The sequence below is a fragment of the Ylistrum balloti genome, unplaced genomic scaffold, assembly GCF_031769215.1.
Source record: "Ylistrum balloti isolate Yb309-2 unplaced genomic scaffold, AGI_CSIRO_Ybal_v1 Utg369876, whole genome shotgun sequence".
NCBI lineage: Eukaryota > Metazoa > Mollusca > Bivalvia > Pectinida > Pectinidae > Ylistrum > Ylistrum balloti.
The window spans coordinates 1725534-1744771 of record NW_026782016.1 but is presented as its reverse complement, the minus strand read 5'-3'; the positions used below and the strand labels follow the sequence as shown (position 1 = coordinate 1744771).

At 38.6% G+C, this 19238-nt stretch overlaps 1 protein-coding gene across 1 annotated transcript in view; it reads right to left on the bottom strand.

Annotated features, from left to right (window-relative positions):
- LOC132546159 (heat shock protein 75 kDa, mitochondrial-like) overlaps window positions 1–12637 on the bottom strand; it is a 31176-nt gene extending 18539 nt beyond the window's left edge. Inside the window, exons 1-13 of the mRNA XM_060209866.1 lie at window positions 12529–12637; window positions 9927–10118; window positions 8137–8219; window positions 7175–7324; window positions 6633–6704; window positions 3957–4120; window positions 3384–3493; window positions 3085–3158; window positions 2375–2537; window positions 1956–2069; window positions 1489–1558; window positions 1220–1367; window positions 12–139 (exon numbers count right to left, since the gene is read on the bottom strand). Coding sequence (XP_060065849.1) covers window positions 12–139; window positions 1220–1367; window positions 1489–1558; window positions 1956–2069; window positions 2375–2537; window positions 3085–3158; window positions 3384–3493; window positions 3957–4120; window positions 6633–6704; window positions 7175–7324; window positions 8137–8219; window positions 9927–10118; window positions 12529–12637 — 1577 coding nt within the window. The remainder of the gene's footprint in view (window positions 1–11; window positions 140–1219; window positions 1368–1488; window positions 1559–1955; window positions 2070–2374; window positions 2538–3084; window positions 3159–3383; window positions 3494–3956; window positions 4121–6632; window positions 6705–7174; window positions 7325–8136; window positions 8220–9926; window positions 10119–12528) is intronic.
- Between the last annotated feature and the right edge of the window lie 6601 nt (window positions 12638–19238).

Sequence of the window (19238 nt, the reverse complement as noted above, 5' to 3'; positions counted from 1 at the left end):
TGACGACTTACTTTGGGGCAGACAAGAAGTAGATCTCCCGAGATCCTGCCTTCATACGGGATGCATACTCATTCATGCTGATACGTTCTCCTTTAGCTGACTTTGATGACTCAAATCTCAACAACTTGGCAATCTCTTCCTATCAACATAATGTAATTTACATTTATACATATTTGTATTGTGCAATTTAAATAACTATAAGACCTCAGTTCAAAATGAGGCAATTATCAGGACACTGTTCAAAGAACTTTAAAGATAAAATCCAAGAAATAATACTAACATATATATTATTATTCACACTGACAATAATGTCTTGTTAAATGGACAAGTATGATATATATACGTTCTCTTATAAAAGTAAGAGATATTTGGGAGACTAGAATGTCTATCTTTGAGACTAGAATGTCTGTCTGTGAGACTAGAATGTCTATCTATGAGACTAGAATGTCTATCTGTGAACTAGAATGTCTATCTGTGAGACTAGAATGTCTATCTGTGAGACTAGAATGTCTATCTGTGAACTAGAATGTCTATCTGTGAACTAGAATGTCTATCTGTGAGACTAGAATGTCTATCTGTGAGACTAGAATGTCTATCTGTGAGACTAGAATGTCTATCTGTGAACTAGAATGTCTATCTGTGAGACTAGAATGTCTATCTGTGAGACTAGAATGTCTATCTGTGAGACTAGAATGTCTATCTGTGAGACTAGAATGTCTATCTGTGAACTAGAATGTCTATCTGTGAGACTAGAATGTCTATCTGTGAGACTAGAATGTCTATCTGTGAGACTAGAATGTCTATCTGTGAACTAGAATGTCTATCTGTGAGACTAGAATGCCTATCTGTGAGACTAGAATGTCTATCTGTGAGATTAGAATACCTATCTGTGAGACTAGAATACCTATCTGTGAACTAGAATGCCTACTGTGAGTGAACTAGAATGTCTAATACTATCTGTGAGACTAGAATGTTTATCTGTGAATCTGTATCTACAGGCAAACTTATTGTCAGGGCCAAAAGCAATAACAAGACAATTCAAAAATAAAATGACATAAACACTTATGATGACAGGTGTGCTTTAGAATTGTAATCTAATTCCTTGGATATCCATGTATATCTTTATGATAAATTTGATTTACAGGCTCAGGAAAGAAGATAATATCAAAGAGGAGATAACCATTTGTAGCGTCCTGCTAAGATTACTACCACCACTTACCCTCATCTCCTGGTCATGTTCAGTGACAATCCCTTCTCTAAAAAACAGGCCATAATCATCGTAGAATGCAGAGTAGGTTGGTTGGTCCTTCTTCGCACAATCTTGGAAAAATTTGAGAATGCGAGTGGTAAGGACTTGGCGTAACTTCCTGTAGAACAAAAAGAGCATGAAAGTCCTTAGAATCTAGGTAACATTAACAACACTTACACATGATTAATGAGGAGAGGATACAGAGGCAGTATCATTTAGATATTTGTGAACTCTCGTACCTGATGAGTGAACTGTCCTGAAGTAATTCACGACTAAGATTGAGAGGTATGTCCTCACTATCCACAACACCTGTAACATACGGCAACCAAAATAAGTACAATTCCAGCAAACTTAATATCAATGGACATTAAAAGGAAATTTTGAAAAATATTCAAAGATATTTTTCATTTATTCTTAAAATAATTTGAAATATTTAATAAAAACATGAAGTTGGAAATATTTCTAATATTAGAAAAACTATATCATCCACATTTAGAAATTAATTTGTCGTTTCACAAATAAAATAAAACACAGATTAACCAAATATCCTTCATGATAGCTATTTGCCAACATCAACCATCTGTTTTAAACTTGATCCATACATCACATTAGAATTTACATCTGACCCTGTTGTGTTGAAATATCTTGACAGTAAAAACATATTGTTGTCTGCAAGGTTTCAATCTTATGAAGGTGTGAATCCTACCTTTGAGAAATCGTAGCCAGCGTGGCAGAATGTGAGAAGCTCGGGGCATTATCATAACTTTTCTGCTGTATAGAGTCACACATACATCTGTCTCTCGACTCATATCAAATAAAGCTGAAAGAAAGATCAAAGTATTATTTCAATGACATTTGCTGGGAAATCATACATCTTAAGAAGATTATTAAATTTTTTTTTTATTTGTCACAAAAATTAAATTTCATAACCTTTGAAATTCTTTGTGAATTAGTACTTGAACTTTTATATCACTGTCGTGAGTATCAGAAGCCATCACAAAGTGTAACAGTGGAGAGGATTCATATTCCTGATATAGTACAAGCATGTTTTTTTAATTTCAATGGTGACAGAAAATTTGCCAGGTGCCGAGTTTCTGGTTCTATTGAGCAATGACCTCTACTCACTTGGTTTGTACTCGGGAACATAGAAAAGAGCTCGGATGTTGAGGGGCGCATCAGTCTTGTAGTGGAGGTGATATCGAGGCTTATCATACACATTACCGATATATCTGTAAAATTCCTCATGCATTTCTGATGTAATGTCTTTCTGGTCAGCCAGCCACAGAGCCTAAACAATTATATATAACAATAGAAACAATGTATGTAAGCAAATATTACCAAATATGGTCATGACATGAACACTTATAAACAAATGCAATACAAATACAAAATGTAATTAATTTTTTTACTGAACACAAAACTTTGAATAATTAACATCAGGTCCTAATTATCTGCAAAGTTTTGTGTTCAGTAAGAAGAAAAAAAATGAAACTTTCAAATTTAACTGCATCCAGTTTCACATACCGTAAAATCATATATTTTGAGGAACTAAAATTTTGTGGTTTTACAGAAAATGTACATTTTTGGGGGGGGGGTTCTTGACTTGAAAGATAAATCAGGCTTGTAAAATCCACTAGTACTATAATCCATGTCAATTTTTATCTGTGAATTATTTCATGGACATATCAATTTGTGTTTAAGGTACCCGTAAAATCAACAAAAACGAATCTTTGAAAGTAACCTTTACTACGATATACCTGATGTTATATACATGTACCATATAGATGGACCGAGAACAATGTATGTAATAAGGATATCACAAGGGGTAGTGTTACCTGAACAACATTAGCTCGCTTTCCATTCAGGAAAATAGGAACGCCCACAAAGTTACTGTACCTCTTTACCACCTCTGTAAAGTTCAAAATAAGTACAACATATATATAAGTTGTGTAAATACACTAGAATTTTGAACAATTCATAATCAAGACTACAAAAGTAAGAAATCTATTATCTGTGTTTCTTTTTTTCATCCAGAACACATATTATCCTCATTTTGCTATCCACACATTTTTTTAAAATACAATATCCGATATGTCATTTAAGGATAACATTTTCCTTTTCCTTAACCACTCACCTTTGATGACTTCCTCGTTAGAGTAGTTGTAACAGTCTCCCTTAAGGTGTAGCACTATCTTAGTACCCCTCTGTACACCATCAGCCTCCGCAATCTCAAACATCCCCGTCCTTAACAAATACAAGTCATATGTATCATAATGTCCCTCAAACATCACCAACCAAAACAAATACAGTCACTCCCATTAGAAACAACCTTCAAACATTCCCTGTCCTAAACAAGCACAGATCACTTACCAAACAAATTATATTGTAATATTTCAGTTTTAATCTTCATGCTTAAGTATATCACTAGTATGAATTTAAAAACTTCAATTAAATTTAGTTAAATTTGAATGAAGAAGTTAAACACTAAGTAAGGGTTAACACTTGGCGCTGAAGTCTAACATTTGTTAAAGGTTTCTAATAACTGAAGATTAACACTGGTTAAATCTTTATCCTTAAGTTTAGCACTGGTTGAATTTCAATACTAAAATTTAACACAAGAGATCAACAATAGTTAAATTTCAATACAGTTCAAAACTAAGACTACCTGAAGTTTACAGTTATACAACAGCATACAGGAGTTCCTTACCCATCAGATGTCCATTTGTATCCAACAGCATCAGGTTGGTTTGACTTTGAGTACACCTCGACCTTGTCAGCCACCATGAAGGAGGAATAGAAGCCCACGCCAAACTGACCGATGATGTTATTGTTGACATCAGAATTGCTCTCACTGACCGACTCCAAAAATGCCTGGAAACATTATTTGTGAAAAAATAATTGATCAACAGGTTTAGAGCATCAGGTAAGTGTTATCATTTGATTGAAAACCAGTGATGAATGAGAAAACAGAAAATTGTCATAAATGTTTCGGGGCCTAAATCATGAAAGAATGTCTTTTTCCTATTTATTTTTGTAATTATACATAAATATGAAATAAATTGAGTTAACTGTGGTAAATATTGCATCAAGTTTATCATATAATGACAATCAACTGTTTTTTTCACAATATAAGTAAACTGTTCAAAACTGAATATAAACTGCAGGCATTTTAAGTTTCACTTAAATTACCAATACACTGTATATCTACTTCAAAAGATACACAGTTTAAAGTAAGAAAGCAGTACACTATCTCCAGAAAAATTGAACCAACCCCATACAACCAAAACATGTACATGTACCTGTTTTTATTGTTACACAAAGTTAAGTATCAACTAGAACTAACTATCATGCTGAGGTATCCACCTACCTTTGAGCCAGACCTTGCTATTGTGCTGTGGTATCAACTTACCTTTGAGCCAGACCTTGCTATTGTGCCGAGGTGTCTACCTACCTTTAGCCCGGACCTTGCTATTGTGCTGAGGTATCCACCTACCTTTGAGCCAGACCTTGCTATTGTGCCGAGGTGTCTACCTACCTTTGAGCCAGACCTTGCTATTGTGCTGAGGTATCCACCTACCTTTGAGCCAGACCTTGCTATCATGCTGAGGTATCCACCTACCTTTGAGCCAGACCTTGCTATTGTGCTGAGGTATCCACCTACCTTTGAGCCAGACCTTGCTATTGTGCTGTGGTATCAACTTACCTTTGAGCCAGACCTTGCTATTGTGCTGAGGTATCAACCTACCTTTGAGCCAGGCCTTGCTATTGTGCCGAGGTGTCTACCTACCTTTGAGCCAGACCTTGCTATTGTGCTGTGGTATCCACCTACCTTTGAGCCAGACCTTGCTATTGTGCTGAGGTATCCACCTACCTTTGAGCCGGACCTTGCTATTGTGCTGTGGTATCCACCTACCTTTGAGCCAGACCTTGCTATTGTGCTGTGGTATCAACTTACCTTTGAGCCAGACCTTGCTATTGTGCTGAGGTATCCACCTACCTTTGAGCCAGACCTTGCTATTGTGCTGAGGTATCCACCTACCTTTGAGCCAGACCTTGCTATTGTGCTGAGGTATCCACCTACCTTTGAGCCAGACCTTGCTATTGTGCTGAGGTATCCACCTACCTTTGAGCCAGACCTTGCTATTGTGCTGAGGTATCCACCTACCTTTGAGCCAGACCTTGCTATTGTGCTGAGGTATCAACCTACCTTTGAGCCAGACCTTGCTATTGTGCTGAGGTATCAACCTACCTTTGAGCCAGACCTTGCTATTGTGCTGAGGTATCCACCTACCTTTGAGCCAGACCTTGCTATTGTGCTGAGGTATCCACCTACCTTTGAGCCAGACCTTGCTATTGTGCTGAGGTATCAACTTACCTTTGAGCCAGACCTTGCTATTGTGCTGAGGTATCCACCTACCTTTGAGCCAGACCTTGCTATTGTGCTGTGGTATCAACCTACCTTTGAGCCAGACCTTGCTATTGTGCTGAGGTATCCACCTACCTTTGAGCCAGACCTTGCTATTGTGCTGAGGTATCCACCTACCTTTGAGCCAGACCTTGCTATTGTGCTGAGGTATCAACCTACCTTTGAGCCAGACCTTGCTATTGTGCTGAGGTATCCACCTACCTTTGAGCCAGACCTTGCTATTGTGCTGTGGTATCCACCTACCTTTGAGCCAGACCTTGCTATTGTGCTGTGGTATCAACTTACCTTTGAGCCAGACCTTGCTATTGTGCTGAGGTATCCACCTACCTTTGAGCCAGACCTTGCTATTGTGCTGTGGTATCAACCTACCTTTGAGCCAGACCTTGCTATTGTGCTGAGGTATCCACCTACCTTTGAGCCAGACCTTGCTATTGTGCTGTGGTATCCACCTACCTTTGAGCCAGACCTTGCTATTGTGCTGAGGTATCCACCTACCTTTGAGCCAGACCTTGCTATTGTGCTGAGGTATCCACCTACCTTTGAGCCAGACCTTGCTATTGTGCTGAGGTATCCACCTACCTTTGAGCCAGACCTTGCTATTGTGCTGAGGTATCCACCTACCATTGAGCCAGACCTTGCTATTGTGCTGTGGTATCCACCTACCTTTGAGCCAGACCTTGCTATTGTGCTGTGGTATCAACTTACCTTTGAGCCAGACCTTGCTATTGTGCTGAGGTATCCACCTACCTTTGAGCCAGACCTTGCTATTGTGCTGTGGTATCCACCTACCTTTGAGCCAGACCTTGCTATTGTGCTGAGGTATCCACCTACCTTTGAGCCAGACCTTGCTATTGTGCTGAGGTATCCACCTACCTTTGAGCCAGACCTTGCTATTGTGCTGAGGTATCCACCTACCTTTGAGCCAGACCTTGCTATTGTGCTGAGGTATTCACCTACCTTTGAGCCGGACCTTGCTATTGTGCCGAGGTTCTCTATCATCTCTTCCTTAGTCATTCCTACTCCTGTGTCCTGAATTACAAAAGCAGTTATGACATTATAACCTTATATTGTAGAAATATTCTGACAAGATGATGATGACTCATCATCCTATTTTCTTGTTTGAGTTTAAGCTACAATATAAATCAACATATTTTATCGTTTTCTTCAGAAATGTCATTTATTTAACTCTTAGATGCAGATAAATCAGTTTGGTGTTCCAACATCAAAAAAGTTCTATAACATATTTATATCAAACACCTGACAAATGACAACTGTGACTTAACTCTAAAAATCAACATAAATTTCTGAAGTCAAGGTCAACATCTAACCTCCAAGTCAAAGTCAAACCTCAAGATCAGAGTCCATTAAGATTTACCAATAGATCAAACACAGGAGAAATTTTAAAAGTCAGTTTTACTATTTGGTAATTACAAAGTGTGTAAAATGAAAATGTCATTAATATTTCTAAATTTAGAAAGGAAACAGAAGCCATATTTAACCTGTATAGTGAAGGTCTTCTTTGCATCATCAGCAGCGATGTGTATCTCCAGGGGCACAGTTGAGTCACCCTCAGCAGTTCCACTCATCTCCATGTACCGCATCTTCTCCAAGGCATCACTTGAGTTGGAAATCAGCTCTCTGATAAACACCTAAAGGGAAAGAAAGAAATTATAATAAATCATTCAAATACACAAGTAATTACCTCAAATTTAATTATAGTGCAATAAAGACGGAAAATCAAGTTCAACAAGACTAAATCCTATCCAACAAATCCACTCCTTACTCCTGACTTGATGTCAATCATCATCAGACCTTAAATCAGGCTTTATGAATGAATTTTCCTTCTGTAAACAAAAGGAAATAAATTTGTCACATGGTAAACATTTGATTTTTACACAGAAGAGAAAGACACATTTCTTGAACAAAAGAGATCTTTTAGATTTATCTGTTGTGTGTAAGGCTGGTAAACAAGAGGCCTCGGGTTCAAATCCTTGTGTAGACATTAAAATAGACAATTACCTCTGTTACAAGAACATGATTCTAATGCCTATAGCAATAAGTTGTGTCCTGTTTTATGAAAAAGCACGCTCTTTCTCTTCATTACAAAAGAGCATTTTTTCCCTCTTAAACAACTAAAAACCATAAATACCTTGTACATTTTTAGGAAACATTATATTATCAACTAACACAGACAGATATTGCTGTAGAATTAAGATGAATTTAGCACTGGCCAAACTGGACAAAAACCTGCTTATTTCATCATTACAATGAAATCTCCATATAAGCTTACTTAGCCTCTGTAATGACATAAACCATCTATTAACACATATCAAAAATACCTGCAATGATACCGAAATGATGAGGCCATTTTCCACAGAGAAAATGTTTGATCAGAGTATTAATAGTATTAATTTTCATGTTATCAAAACCATAGATAAGATGAAAGATCTGACATGCATACCTCTCTTTCTGAGTACAAAGATCGTGCCACAATGTCCAGAAGTTTCCTTGTCTCTGCCTGAAACTCTCGCTTGTCTCCTGGACCTATAAATGGAAATTTAACATGTTCATACTTTGTCACTAATAAAAATCAACCATGTTAATACTTTGTAACCGACATCAACTTGTTTTTATAAATATATGACACGTCTTGAGTTGTGTTTTAAACTACGATTAACCTCCCAATATATTTATATGTTACATGTTGGACTATGGACTTGTAAAAATATCCTGAACTTTGGAACAAAAATGAAGAATTTCCTTTTCATCCACATACAACTTTGTCAGGGTTTTCCCCACAACCCCCAAATTTACGTACTTTAGGGGTCCATGGACTCCAGTTATAAATAATGAAGTGCATTTTTTTATCATTTTCGGAAGTCCCTTTCCTAATTAAGGGGTTAAAATACAGGTTATTTAGAGTCAAGCAAAACTCTGCTTTGTACAGCCAATCTTTGCAGAATGCTTTGACATACATGTATTATGAAGGTAAATATACTTGTGTGAGTATGGTCACTGATGGCAGCATGAAACCAATTGCACCTAAAGTGTTGCTGGGATACTTCTACCCTTTACCAACAAATGTTGCTGGGATACCTCTACTCTTTACCAACAAATGTTGCTGGGATACCTCTACCCTTTACCAACAAATGTTGCTGGGATACCTCTACTTTTTACCAACAAATGTTGCTGGGATACCTCTACCCTTTACCAACAAATGTTGCTGGGATACCTCTACTCTTTACCAACAAATGTTGCTGGGATACCTCTACTCTTTACCAACAAATGTTGCTGGGATACCTCTACCCTTTACAACAAATGTTGCTGGGATACCTCTACCCTTTACCAACAAATGTTGCTGGGATACCTCTACCCTTTACCAACAAATGTTGCTGGGATACCTCTACTCTTTACCAACAAATGTTGCTGGGATACCTCTACTCTTTACCAACAAATGTTGCTGGGATACCTCTACCCTTTACAACAAATGTTGCTGGGATACCTCTACCCTTTACCAACAAATGTTGCTGGGATACCTCTACTCTTTACCAACACATGTTGCTGGGATACCTCTACTCTTTACCAACAAATGTTGCTGGGATACCTCTACCCTTTTCCAACAAATGTTGCTGGGATACCTCTACTCTTTACCAACAAATGTTGCTTGGATACCTCTACCCTTTACCAATAAATGTTGCTGGGATACCTCTACCCTTTACCAACAAATGTTGCTGGGATACCTCTACCCTTTACCAACAAATGTTGCTGGGATACCTCTACTCTTTACCAACAAATGTTGCTGGGATACCTCTACCATTTACCAACAAATGTTGCTGGGATACCTCTACCCTTTACCAACAAATGTTGCTGGGATACCTCTACCCTTTACCAACAAATGTTGCTGGGATACCTCTACCCTTTACCAACAAATGTTGCTGGGATACCTCTACCATTTACCAACAAATGTTGCTGGGATACCTCTACCCTTTACCAACAAATGTTGCTGGGATACCTCTACCCTTTACCAACAAATGTTGCTGTGATATCTCAACTCTTTACCAACAAATGTTGCTGGGATACCTCTACTCTTTGCCAACAAATGTTGCTGGGATACCTCTACCCATTACCAACAAATGTTGCTGGGATACCTCTACCCATTACCAACAAATGTTGCTGGGATACATCTACCCTCTATATAATTATTACCTGCAATTGTTGTGTTGCCATAATGGCAGACTATGATCTACTCACCAGTTGACCTTTCTGTGTCTTTGATAATTGAGTGGTATACTTCTTCCTCCTTATTTTCTTCCTCGATTATCTGCCCTTCAATGGTCTCTGGTTCTGAGCTGAGTCGTGATGCGCTGGTGACAAAGCTCCGATATCCTTCGGTCCATATCCTTGGGCGTGACACCTGGTAGATAGGTACCAGACATGGCCTCCCTAAATAGTAAAGGTCACAACAGGCTTACTTACCACTATTTATGTCTCAACATAATTATAACTTGTTTTCAAATATGGTACTAAACAGTCCGGGATATCTAAAGTTGTACATTGTATATATGAGTTAATTGCTCTGTTTATCTTGTCTAATTATATTGAAACTACCCAAGGGGTAATGTAGGGAAGCAATACAAATTACAGTTTTAATAGGATTTAATAGGATAATAGTGAACGCAGGCATTTCTGCCTCTGTATTCACATCAATACAATGTATTATTAATATAAACATAATATTAGACGAGATATAAGATGCTGTATGATCGTACTTCAGTTCAAGATCTTTCCAGAAATCGTCTAGGTGTTTTTCAAAATCATGAACGTTAAGTGATGAAATTACCCATTGAGGGAGACTTTTCCAAGTATCAATTATTCTTTGAGTAAAATAATGTTTTCCGACATTCAAATGACAATGTTTTTTAAATAATTTTTTACTATGTTCACAAGTTTTTCCTTGCGCTGCAGGGTCGAACATTCCCTCCACCAGCTTTGGATCAAATATCCCATAAGTATCTACATAATATATCTCAGTACATGGTTACAACACCAGTATCTTCCTTCAACATTGATAGACATAAGAAAAGATGCATTCCTAAGTATGTTTATATTGTTAACCATTTGAATAATAAGAACTGTTCAGTTCAATGTATTCTTTAAATTTGAAGGCTACTCTGTACAAAGACCCACACCTGTGTCAAAGGTCTGCTCATGTGCTTTCTGCACACATCATGAAACATTCTGAGTTGTCCCCCCCTTGCAATAAACAAGTCTGCCTCTTACAAATTCTCATTAAGATCAGGAAGCTATGAAGCTACAAGGATAGACATGAACAGAGTACATTTATCTGTGATATTCTGATATCACTTGTTGTTTAAGATCTTAATATCATATGTACATGTATTCTTATTATGGTATTGAGTGTGAGAAATTCAAAGTGGTTAAACACCCAACTAACCCAACAAACTGGATCCTGGGACTTAAACTGCAGCACAGAATGTGAACAACTGACTTCTTGATTGGATTAAAAGAATATATCCACTGAAAAAATATCTTTTAAGGCTTTCATGTGGAAATAAAATGATTTTTGAACTAGAATTCTTACATAGTTCAAACAAATTTAAGAAACATACAGTACATTGATGGGTTGAAACACACTGATAAAAAACCAATATCAACCAATCAAGATAAGAACACATCTGATTTCCTGTTCACCTGATCTGAATTTTGGCTTAATGCTTGGGAGCCTTTGAGACTTTCTGTAAAATTGGAAATGAATTCTCTCTCACAACGAAAGTGCAGAAGGGTCACAAAATATCTCATTTCATTAACTACTGAATTACATTTGCAACTGCACCATTTGGTTGTATTTGTTAAATTAATTTGAATTTAATCATGTTTAAAATAATTAAGAAATTTCTCTTGAAAAGATGTACAAACAACTTGAGTGGAACCGTGATTCACTGCAACAGGCAGTTGAAACTGAAATGTGTTACCTCCCTTTCTATATGTTGCCTTTTACCTTTACAACACTGGAAACAGCAGTTAGTGGAGAAAAAGTCTCCCTTAACCAGCTCTTGAATATTTTACAAAGAGATTAAGCCACCAGATTTTATTTATTCAAAGACTGTTTCACATTCAAACAAAGTATACCTTGCAAATGGATGTTAATTAGTACTAAATGATCTCAGTCAGTGGTTTTGTAATGCAAATATTTACTACCAATAGAGCAATTTTGTATATATAATTAGAGGTGTCATCACAGTAATACAAAGAAGGAAATTTTGAGAAATAACCAAATTAATAAATGAAATCAACTTTTGATTTTTATCAACGCGACATGAACTTTTTGCTTTATTTACAAAAAAAATCACAAATGAAATGATAATAAAAACAGAATGCTGTGCTATATATATTTGATATACGCACAGTATACTGTGTCTATCTGTCTGTGACTTGTTTCAATCTTCTTTTCAGGTAACTATAAAACTAAGCTCTTTTTAGACTTTACCTTGTTTATTTTATTTATACTGTACTCGTTAACACAGTGCTAATGTTAGGTACTGCTATAATATTTGCTACGTCGTTACATAAATGTTCGGGACTCTGGACTCTTAGCTTCAGAAAATTCCTTAGAAACCAGTTCCATGTATGCAAAAAAGCGATAATATCAGTCACACAATAGACCACATTGCTATAAAATATATATCTCCTACATTTGGTAAACAATTACTTATTGAAAAGTGTAGTGAGCAGTAGGTCATTTGATGCCCAGGTCAATGTCATCTGACGCAAGCTGATCAAATACAGAATGACGGAATAAATCAATCTCTTTCCGTTCAATTATAAAACTTACTTCCTTTCTGTGACAAATGGATGAACCGTGACGGAGAATACGACTGCACAGGGTTACGCAGTATTGTTTTGCGTAAAAGACGCAAGTCGTTGAACACACATGTTCTCATGGAGGCCGCCATTTTGAAAAAGGACGAGTTATTCCCCCTAGACCACTAGCGTGAATGTTACAGAAAGTGAGAAACCACAGAATGTGTTAAATCTGACAAATATAACCAAGTAAATAAACCATCATATATTGAACATAATATTGTAGATAAATAGATAGATATTCAGTTAAATACTTTTGGAATGGATTGGAATTAGGAAATAATTTAATCGTGTTACTCTTATTGAAATTATAAACCGTACAGTGTATGCTCTACAATGCTAATAATTTATGTGAACGTTTTTGAAAAATGGCAAAAAATGTACACGTAAAAGAAATACTGCAATGAAAAATAAAGCATCAGTTTTGAAATAAAACACTGGGTATACGTCATGACAAACCACTATACACTGAAGAAATGTTAGGGACATTGTCACACGTCACTGTACACTGAGGAAATGTCAGGGACATCATCACAAGTCACTGTACTGGGGAAATGTTAGGGACATCATCACAAGTCACTGTGCACTGAGGAAATGTCAGGGACATCATCACAAGTCACTGTACACTGAGGAAATGTTAGGGACATTGTCACACGTCACTGTACACTGAGGAAATGTTAGGGACATCATCACAAGCCACTGTACACTGGGGAAATGTTAGGGACATCATCACAAGTCACTGTAGCCTGAGGAAATGTAAGGGACATCATCACAAGTCACTGTACACTAAGGAAATGTTAGGGACATCATCACAAGTCACTGTACTGAGGAAATGTTAGGGACATCATCACAAGTCACTGTACACCGAGGAAATGTTAGGGACATCATCACAAGTCACTGTACACTGGGGAAATGTTAGGGACATCATCACAACTCACTGTACACTGGAGAAATGTTAGGGACATTATCACACGTCACTGTACACCGAGGAAATGTTAGGGACATCATCACAAGCCACTGTACACTGGGGAAATGTCAAGGACATCATCACAAGTCACTGTAGCCTGAGGAAACGTAAGAGACATCATCACAAGTCACTGTACACTAAGGAAATGTTAGGGACATCATCACAAGTCACTGTACTGAGGAAATGTTAGGGACATCATCACAAGTCACTGTACACTGAGGAAATATTAGGGACATCATCACAAGCCACTGTACACTGGGGAAATGTTAGGGACATCATCACAAGTCACTGTAGCCTGAGGAAATGTAAGGGACATCATCACAAGTCACTGTACACTAAGGAAATGTTAGGGACCTCATCACAAGTCACTGTACGCTGGGGAAATGTTAGGAACATCATCACAAGTCACTGTACACTGGGGAAATGTTAGGGACATCATCACAAGCCACTGTACACTGGGGAAATGTTAGGGACCTCATCACAAGTCACTGTACATTGGGGAAATGTTAGGGACATCATCACAAGTCACTGTACACTAAGGAAATGTTAGGGACCTCATCACAAGTCACTGTACGCTGGGGAAATGTTAGGGACATCATCACAAGTCACTGTACATTGGGGAAATGTTAGGGACATCATCACAAGTCACTGTACATTGGGGAAATGTTAGGAACATCATCACAAGTCACTGTACATTGGGGAAATGTTAGGGACATCATCACAAGTCACTGTACATTGGGGAAATGTTAGGGACCTCATCACAAGTCACTGTACACTGGGGAAATGTTAGGGACATCATCACAAGTCACTGTACACTGGGGAAATGTTAGGGACATCATCACAAGTCACTGTACATTGGGGAAATGTTAGGGACATCATCACAAGTCACTGTACATTGGGGAAATGTTAGGGACCTCATCACAAGTCACTGTACACTGGGGAAATGTTAGGGACATCATCACAAGTCTCTGTAATGGGGAAATGTTAGGGACCTCATCACAAGTCACTGTACATTGGGGAAATGTTAGGGACCTCATCACAAGTCACTGTAGCCTGAGGAAATGTAAGGGACATCATCACAAGTCACTGTACACTAAGGAAATGTTAGGGACCTCATCACAAGTCACTGTACGCTGGGGAAATGTTAGGGACATCATCACAAGTCACTGTACACTGGGGAAATGTTAGGGACATCATCACAAATCACTGTACACTGGGGAAATGTTAGGGACATCATCACAAGTCACTGTACATTAGGGAAATGTTAGGGACCTCATCACAAGTCACTGTACTGAGGAAATGTTAGGGACATCATCACAAGTCACTGTACACCGAGGAAATGTTAGGGACATCATCACAAGTCACTGTACACCGAGGAAATGTTAGGGACATCATCACAAGCCACTGTACACTGGGGAAATGTCAAGGACATCATCACAAGTCACTGTAGCCTGAGGAAACGTAAGAGACATCATCACAAGTCACTGTACACTAAGGAAATGTTAGGGACATCATCACAAGTCACTGTACTGAGGAAATGTTAGGGACATCATCACAAGCCACTGTACACTGGGGAAATGTTAGGGACCTCATCACAAGTCACTGTACATTGGGGAAATGTTAGGGACATCATCACAAGTCACTGTACACTAAGGAAATGTTAGGGACCTCATCACAAGTCACTGTACGCTGGGGAAATGTTAGGGACATCATCACAAGTCACTGTACATTGGGGAAATGTTAGGGACATCATCACAAGTCACTGTACATTGGGGAAATGTTAGGAACATCATCACAAGTCACTGTACATTGGGGAAATGTTAGGGACCTCATCACAAGTCACTGTACATTGGGGAAATGTTAGGGACATCATCACAAGTCACTGTACATTGGGGAAATGTTAGGGACCTCATCACAAGTCACTGTACACTGGGGAAATGTTAGGGACATCATCACAAGTCACTGTAAACTGGGGAAATGTTAGGGACATCATCACAAGTCACTGTACATTGGGGAAATGTTAGGGACATCATCACAAGTCACTGTACATTGGGGAAATGTTAGGGACATCATCACAAGTCACTGTACACTGGGGAAATGTTAGGGACATCATCACAAGTCTCTGTAATGGGGAAATGTTAGGGACCTCATCACAAGTCACTGTACATTGGGGAAATGTTAGGGACATCATCACAAGCCACTGTACACTGGGGAAATGTTAGGGACATCATCACAAGTCACTGTAGCCTGAGGAAATGTAAGGGACATCATCACAAGTCACTGTACACTAAGGAAATGTTAGGGACCTCATCACAAGTCACTGTACGCTGGGGAAATGTTAGGGACATCATCACAAGTCACTGTACACTGGGGAAATGTTAGGGACATCATCACAAATCACTGTACACTGGGGAAATGTTAGGGACATCATCACAAGTCACTGTACATTAGGGAAATGTTAGGGACCTCATCACAAGTCACTGTACATTGGGGAAATGTTAGGGACCTCATCACAAGTCACTGTACACTAAGGAAATGTTAGGGACATCATCACAAGTCACTGTACACTGAGGAAATGTTAGGGACATCATCACAAGTCACTGTACACTGAGGAAATGTTAGGGACATCATCACAAGTTACTGTACTGAGGAAATGTTAGGGACATCATCACAAGTCACTGTACACTGAGGAAATGTTAGGGACATCATCACAAGTCACTGTACACTGAGGAAATATTAGGGACATCATCACAAGCCACTGTACACTGGGGAAATGTTAGGGACATCATCACAAGTCACTGTAGCCTGAGGAAATGTAAGGGACATCATCACAAGTCACTGTACACTAAGGAAATGTTAGGGACCTCATCACAAGTCTCTGTACGCTGGGGAAATGTTAGGAACATCATCACAAGTCACTGTACACTGGGGAAATGTTAGGGACATCATCACAAGTCACTGTACACTGGGGAAATGTTAGGGACATCATCACAAGTCACTGTACACTAAGGAAATGTTAGGGACCTCATCACAAGTCACTGTACGCTGGGGAAATGTTAGGGACATCATCACAAGTCACTGTACACTGGGGAAATGTTAGGGACATCATCACAAGTCACTGTACATTGGGGAAATGTTAGGAACATCATCACAAGTCACTGTACATTGGGGAAATGTTAGGGACCTCATCACAAGTCACTGTACATTGGGGAAATGTTAGGGACATCATCACAAGTCACTGTACACTGGGGAAATGTTAGGGACATCATCACAAGTCACTGTACATTGGGGAAATGTTAGGGACATCATCACAAGTCACTGTACATTGGGGAAATGTTAGGGACCTCATCACAAGTCACTGTACACTGGGGAAATGTTAGGGACATCATCACAAGTCTCTGTAATGGGGAAATGTTAGGGACCTCATCACAAGTCACTGTACATTGGGGAAATGTTAGGGACATCATCACAAGTCACTGTACACTGGGGAAATGTTAGGGACATCATCACAAGTCACTGCACATTGGGGAAATGTTAGGGACATCATCACAAGTCACTGTACATTGGGGAAATGTTAGGGACATCATCACAAATCACTGTACATTGGGGAAATGTTAGGGACCTCATCACAAGTCACTGTACGCTGAGGAAATGTTAGAGACATCATCACAAGTCACTGTACACTGGGGAAATGTTAGGGACATCATCACAAGTCACTGTACACTGAGGAAATGTTAGGGACATCATCACAAGTCACTGTACTGAGGAAATGTTAGGGACATCATCACAAGTCACTGTACACTGGAGAAATGTTAGGGATATCATCACAAGTCACTGTACTAGGTAAATGTTAGGGACATCATCACAAGTCACTGCACATTGGGGAAATGTTAGGGACATCATCACAAGTCACTGTGCATTGGGGAAATGTTAGGGACATCATCACAAATCACTGTACATTGGGGAAATGTTAGGGACCTCATCACAAGTCACTGTACGCTGAGGAAATGTTAGAGACATCATCACAAGTCACTGTACACTGGGGAAATGTTAGGGACATCATCACAAGTCACTGTACACTGAGGAAATGTTAGGGACATCATCACAAGTCACTGTACTGAGGAAATGTTAGGGACATCATCACAAGTCACTGTACACTGGAGAAATGTTAGGGATATCATCACAAGTCACTGTACTAGGTAAATGTTAGGGACATCATCACAAGTCACTGTACACCGAGGAAATGTTAGGGACATCATCACAAGTCTCTGCAATGGGGAAATGTTAGGGACCTCATCACAAGTCACTGTACACTGGGGAAATGTTAGGGACATCATCACAAGTCTCTGTAATGGGGAAATGTTAGAGACCTCATCACAAGTCACTGTACACTGGGGAAATGTTAGGGACCTCATCACAAGTCACTGTACACTGGGGAAATGTTAGGGACCTAACTCATCACAAGTCACTGTACATTGGGGAAATGTTAGGGACATCATCACAAGTCACTGTACATTGGGGAAATGTTAGGGACATCATCACAAGTCACTGTACACTTTGGAAATGTTAGGGACATCATCACAAGTCACTGTACACTGAGGAAATGTTATGGACATCATGACAAGTCACTGTACTAGGGAAATGTTAGGGACATTATCACACGTCACTGTACACTGAGGAAATGTTAAGGACATCATCACAAGTCACTGTACACTGGGGGAAATGTTAGGGACATCATCACAAGTCACTGTACTGTGGAAATGTCAGGGACATCATCACAAGTCACTGTACACTGAGGAAATGTTAGGGCCATCATGACACGTCACTGTACACCGATTTTAGTGGCTGTAATACACGAGTTTGTAGTGTTACCCTATGTAATGTAATCGCTCTGGTTTTTCTGAAGAGTATTGTGATGTCAGTTGTTGTGTATATCCATAACTCGGAGATACTTAGTAACCCCCATGTATGTAAATCTCATCTAGGTTGATATACATGAGGAAATTGACACTGTATGATTTTAAATGTGAGACTTTCAGAAATTCATTCGTAACAATTAAGGAAAGTGTGTAATTTGAGTGTAAGAATGACCGACTGACACGCATATCTATAATCACATACGTTATAGGCAGGCTAGACAGACAAAAGATTACTATACAGCCCTGTATTGAGGCAAAAAAACAAAAACCGACTAAATGATAAACTTAGTTATAATTCTTAAATGTCTACACTTATTCATTTATGAATTTTAATTTATTTTACATATTTTAAATTTGAAATGAACAAAAGTCATATAACCATGCTGTTTTTGTTTGTTTTGTTCCCTCTGTCTGGAGTTCTGGAGTATCGGACTGAAATTTTATGAAAGTTAACCATACTGTTTTTGTTTGTTTTGTTCTCCCTGTCTGGAGTTCTGGAGTATCGGACTGTAATTTTATGAAAGTTAACCATACTGTTTTTGTTTGTTTTGTTCTCCCTGTCTGGAGTTCTGGAGTATCGGACTGTAATTTTATGAAAGGTAACCATACTGTTTTTGTTTGTTTTAGTTTCCCCTCTGTCTGGAGTTGTGGAGTATCGGACTGTAATTTTATGAAAGTTAACCATGCTGTTTTTGTTTGTTTTAGTTTCCCCTCTGTCTGGAGTTCTGGAGTATCGGATTGAAATTTTATGAAAGGTAACCATACTGTTTTTGTTTGTTTTAGTTTCCCCTCTGT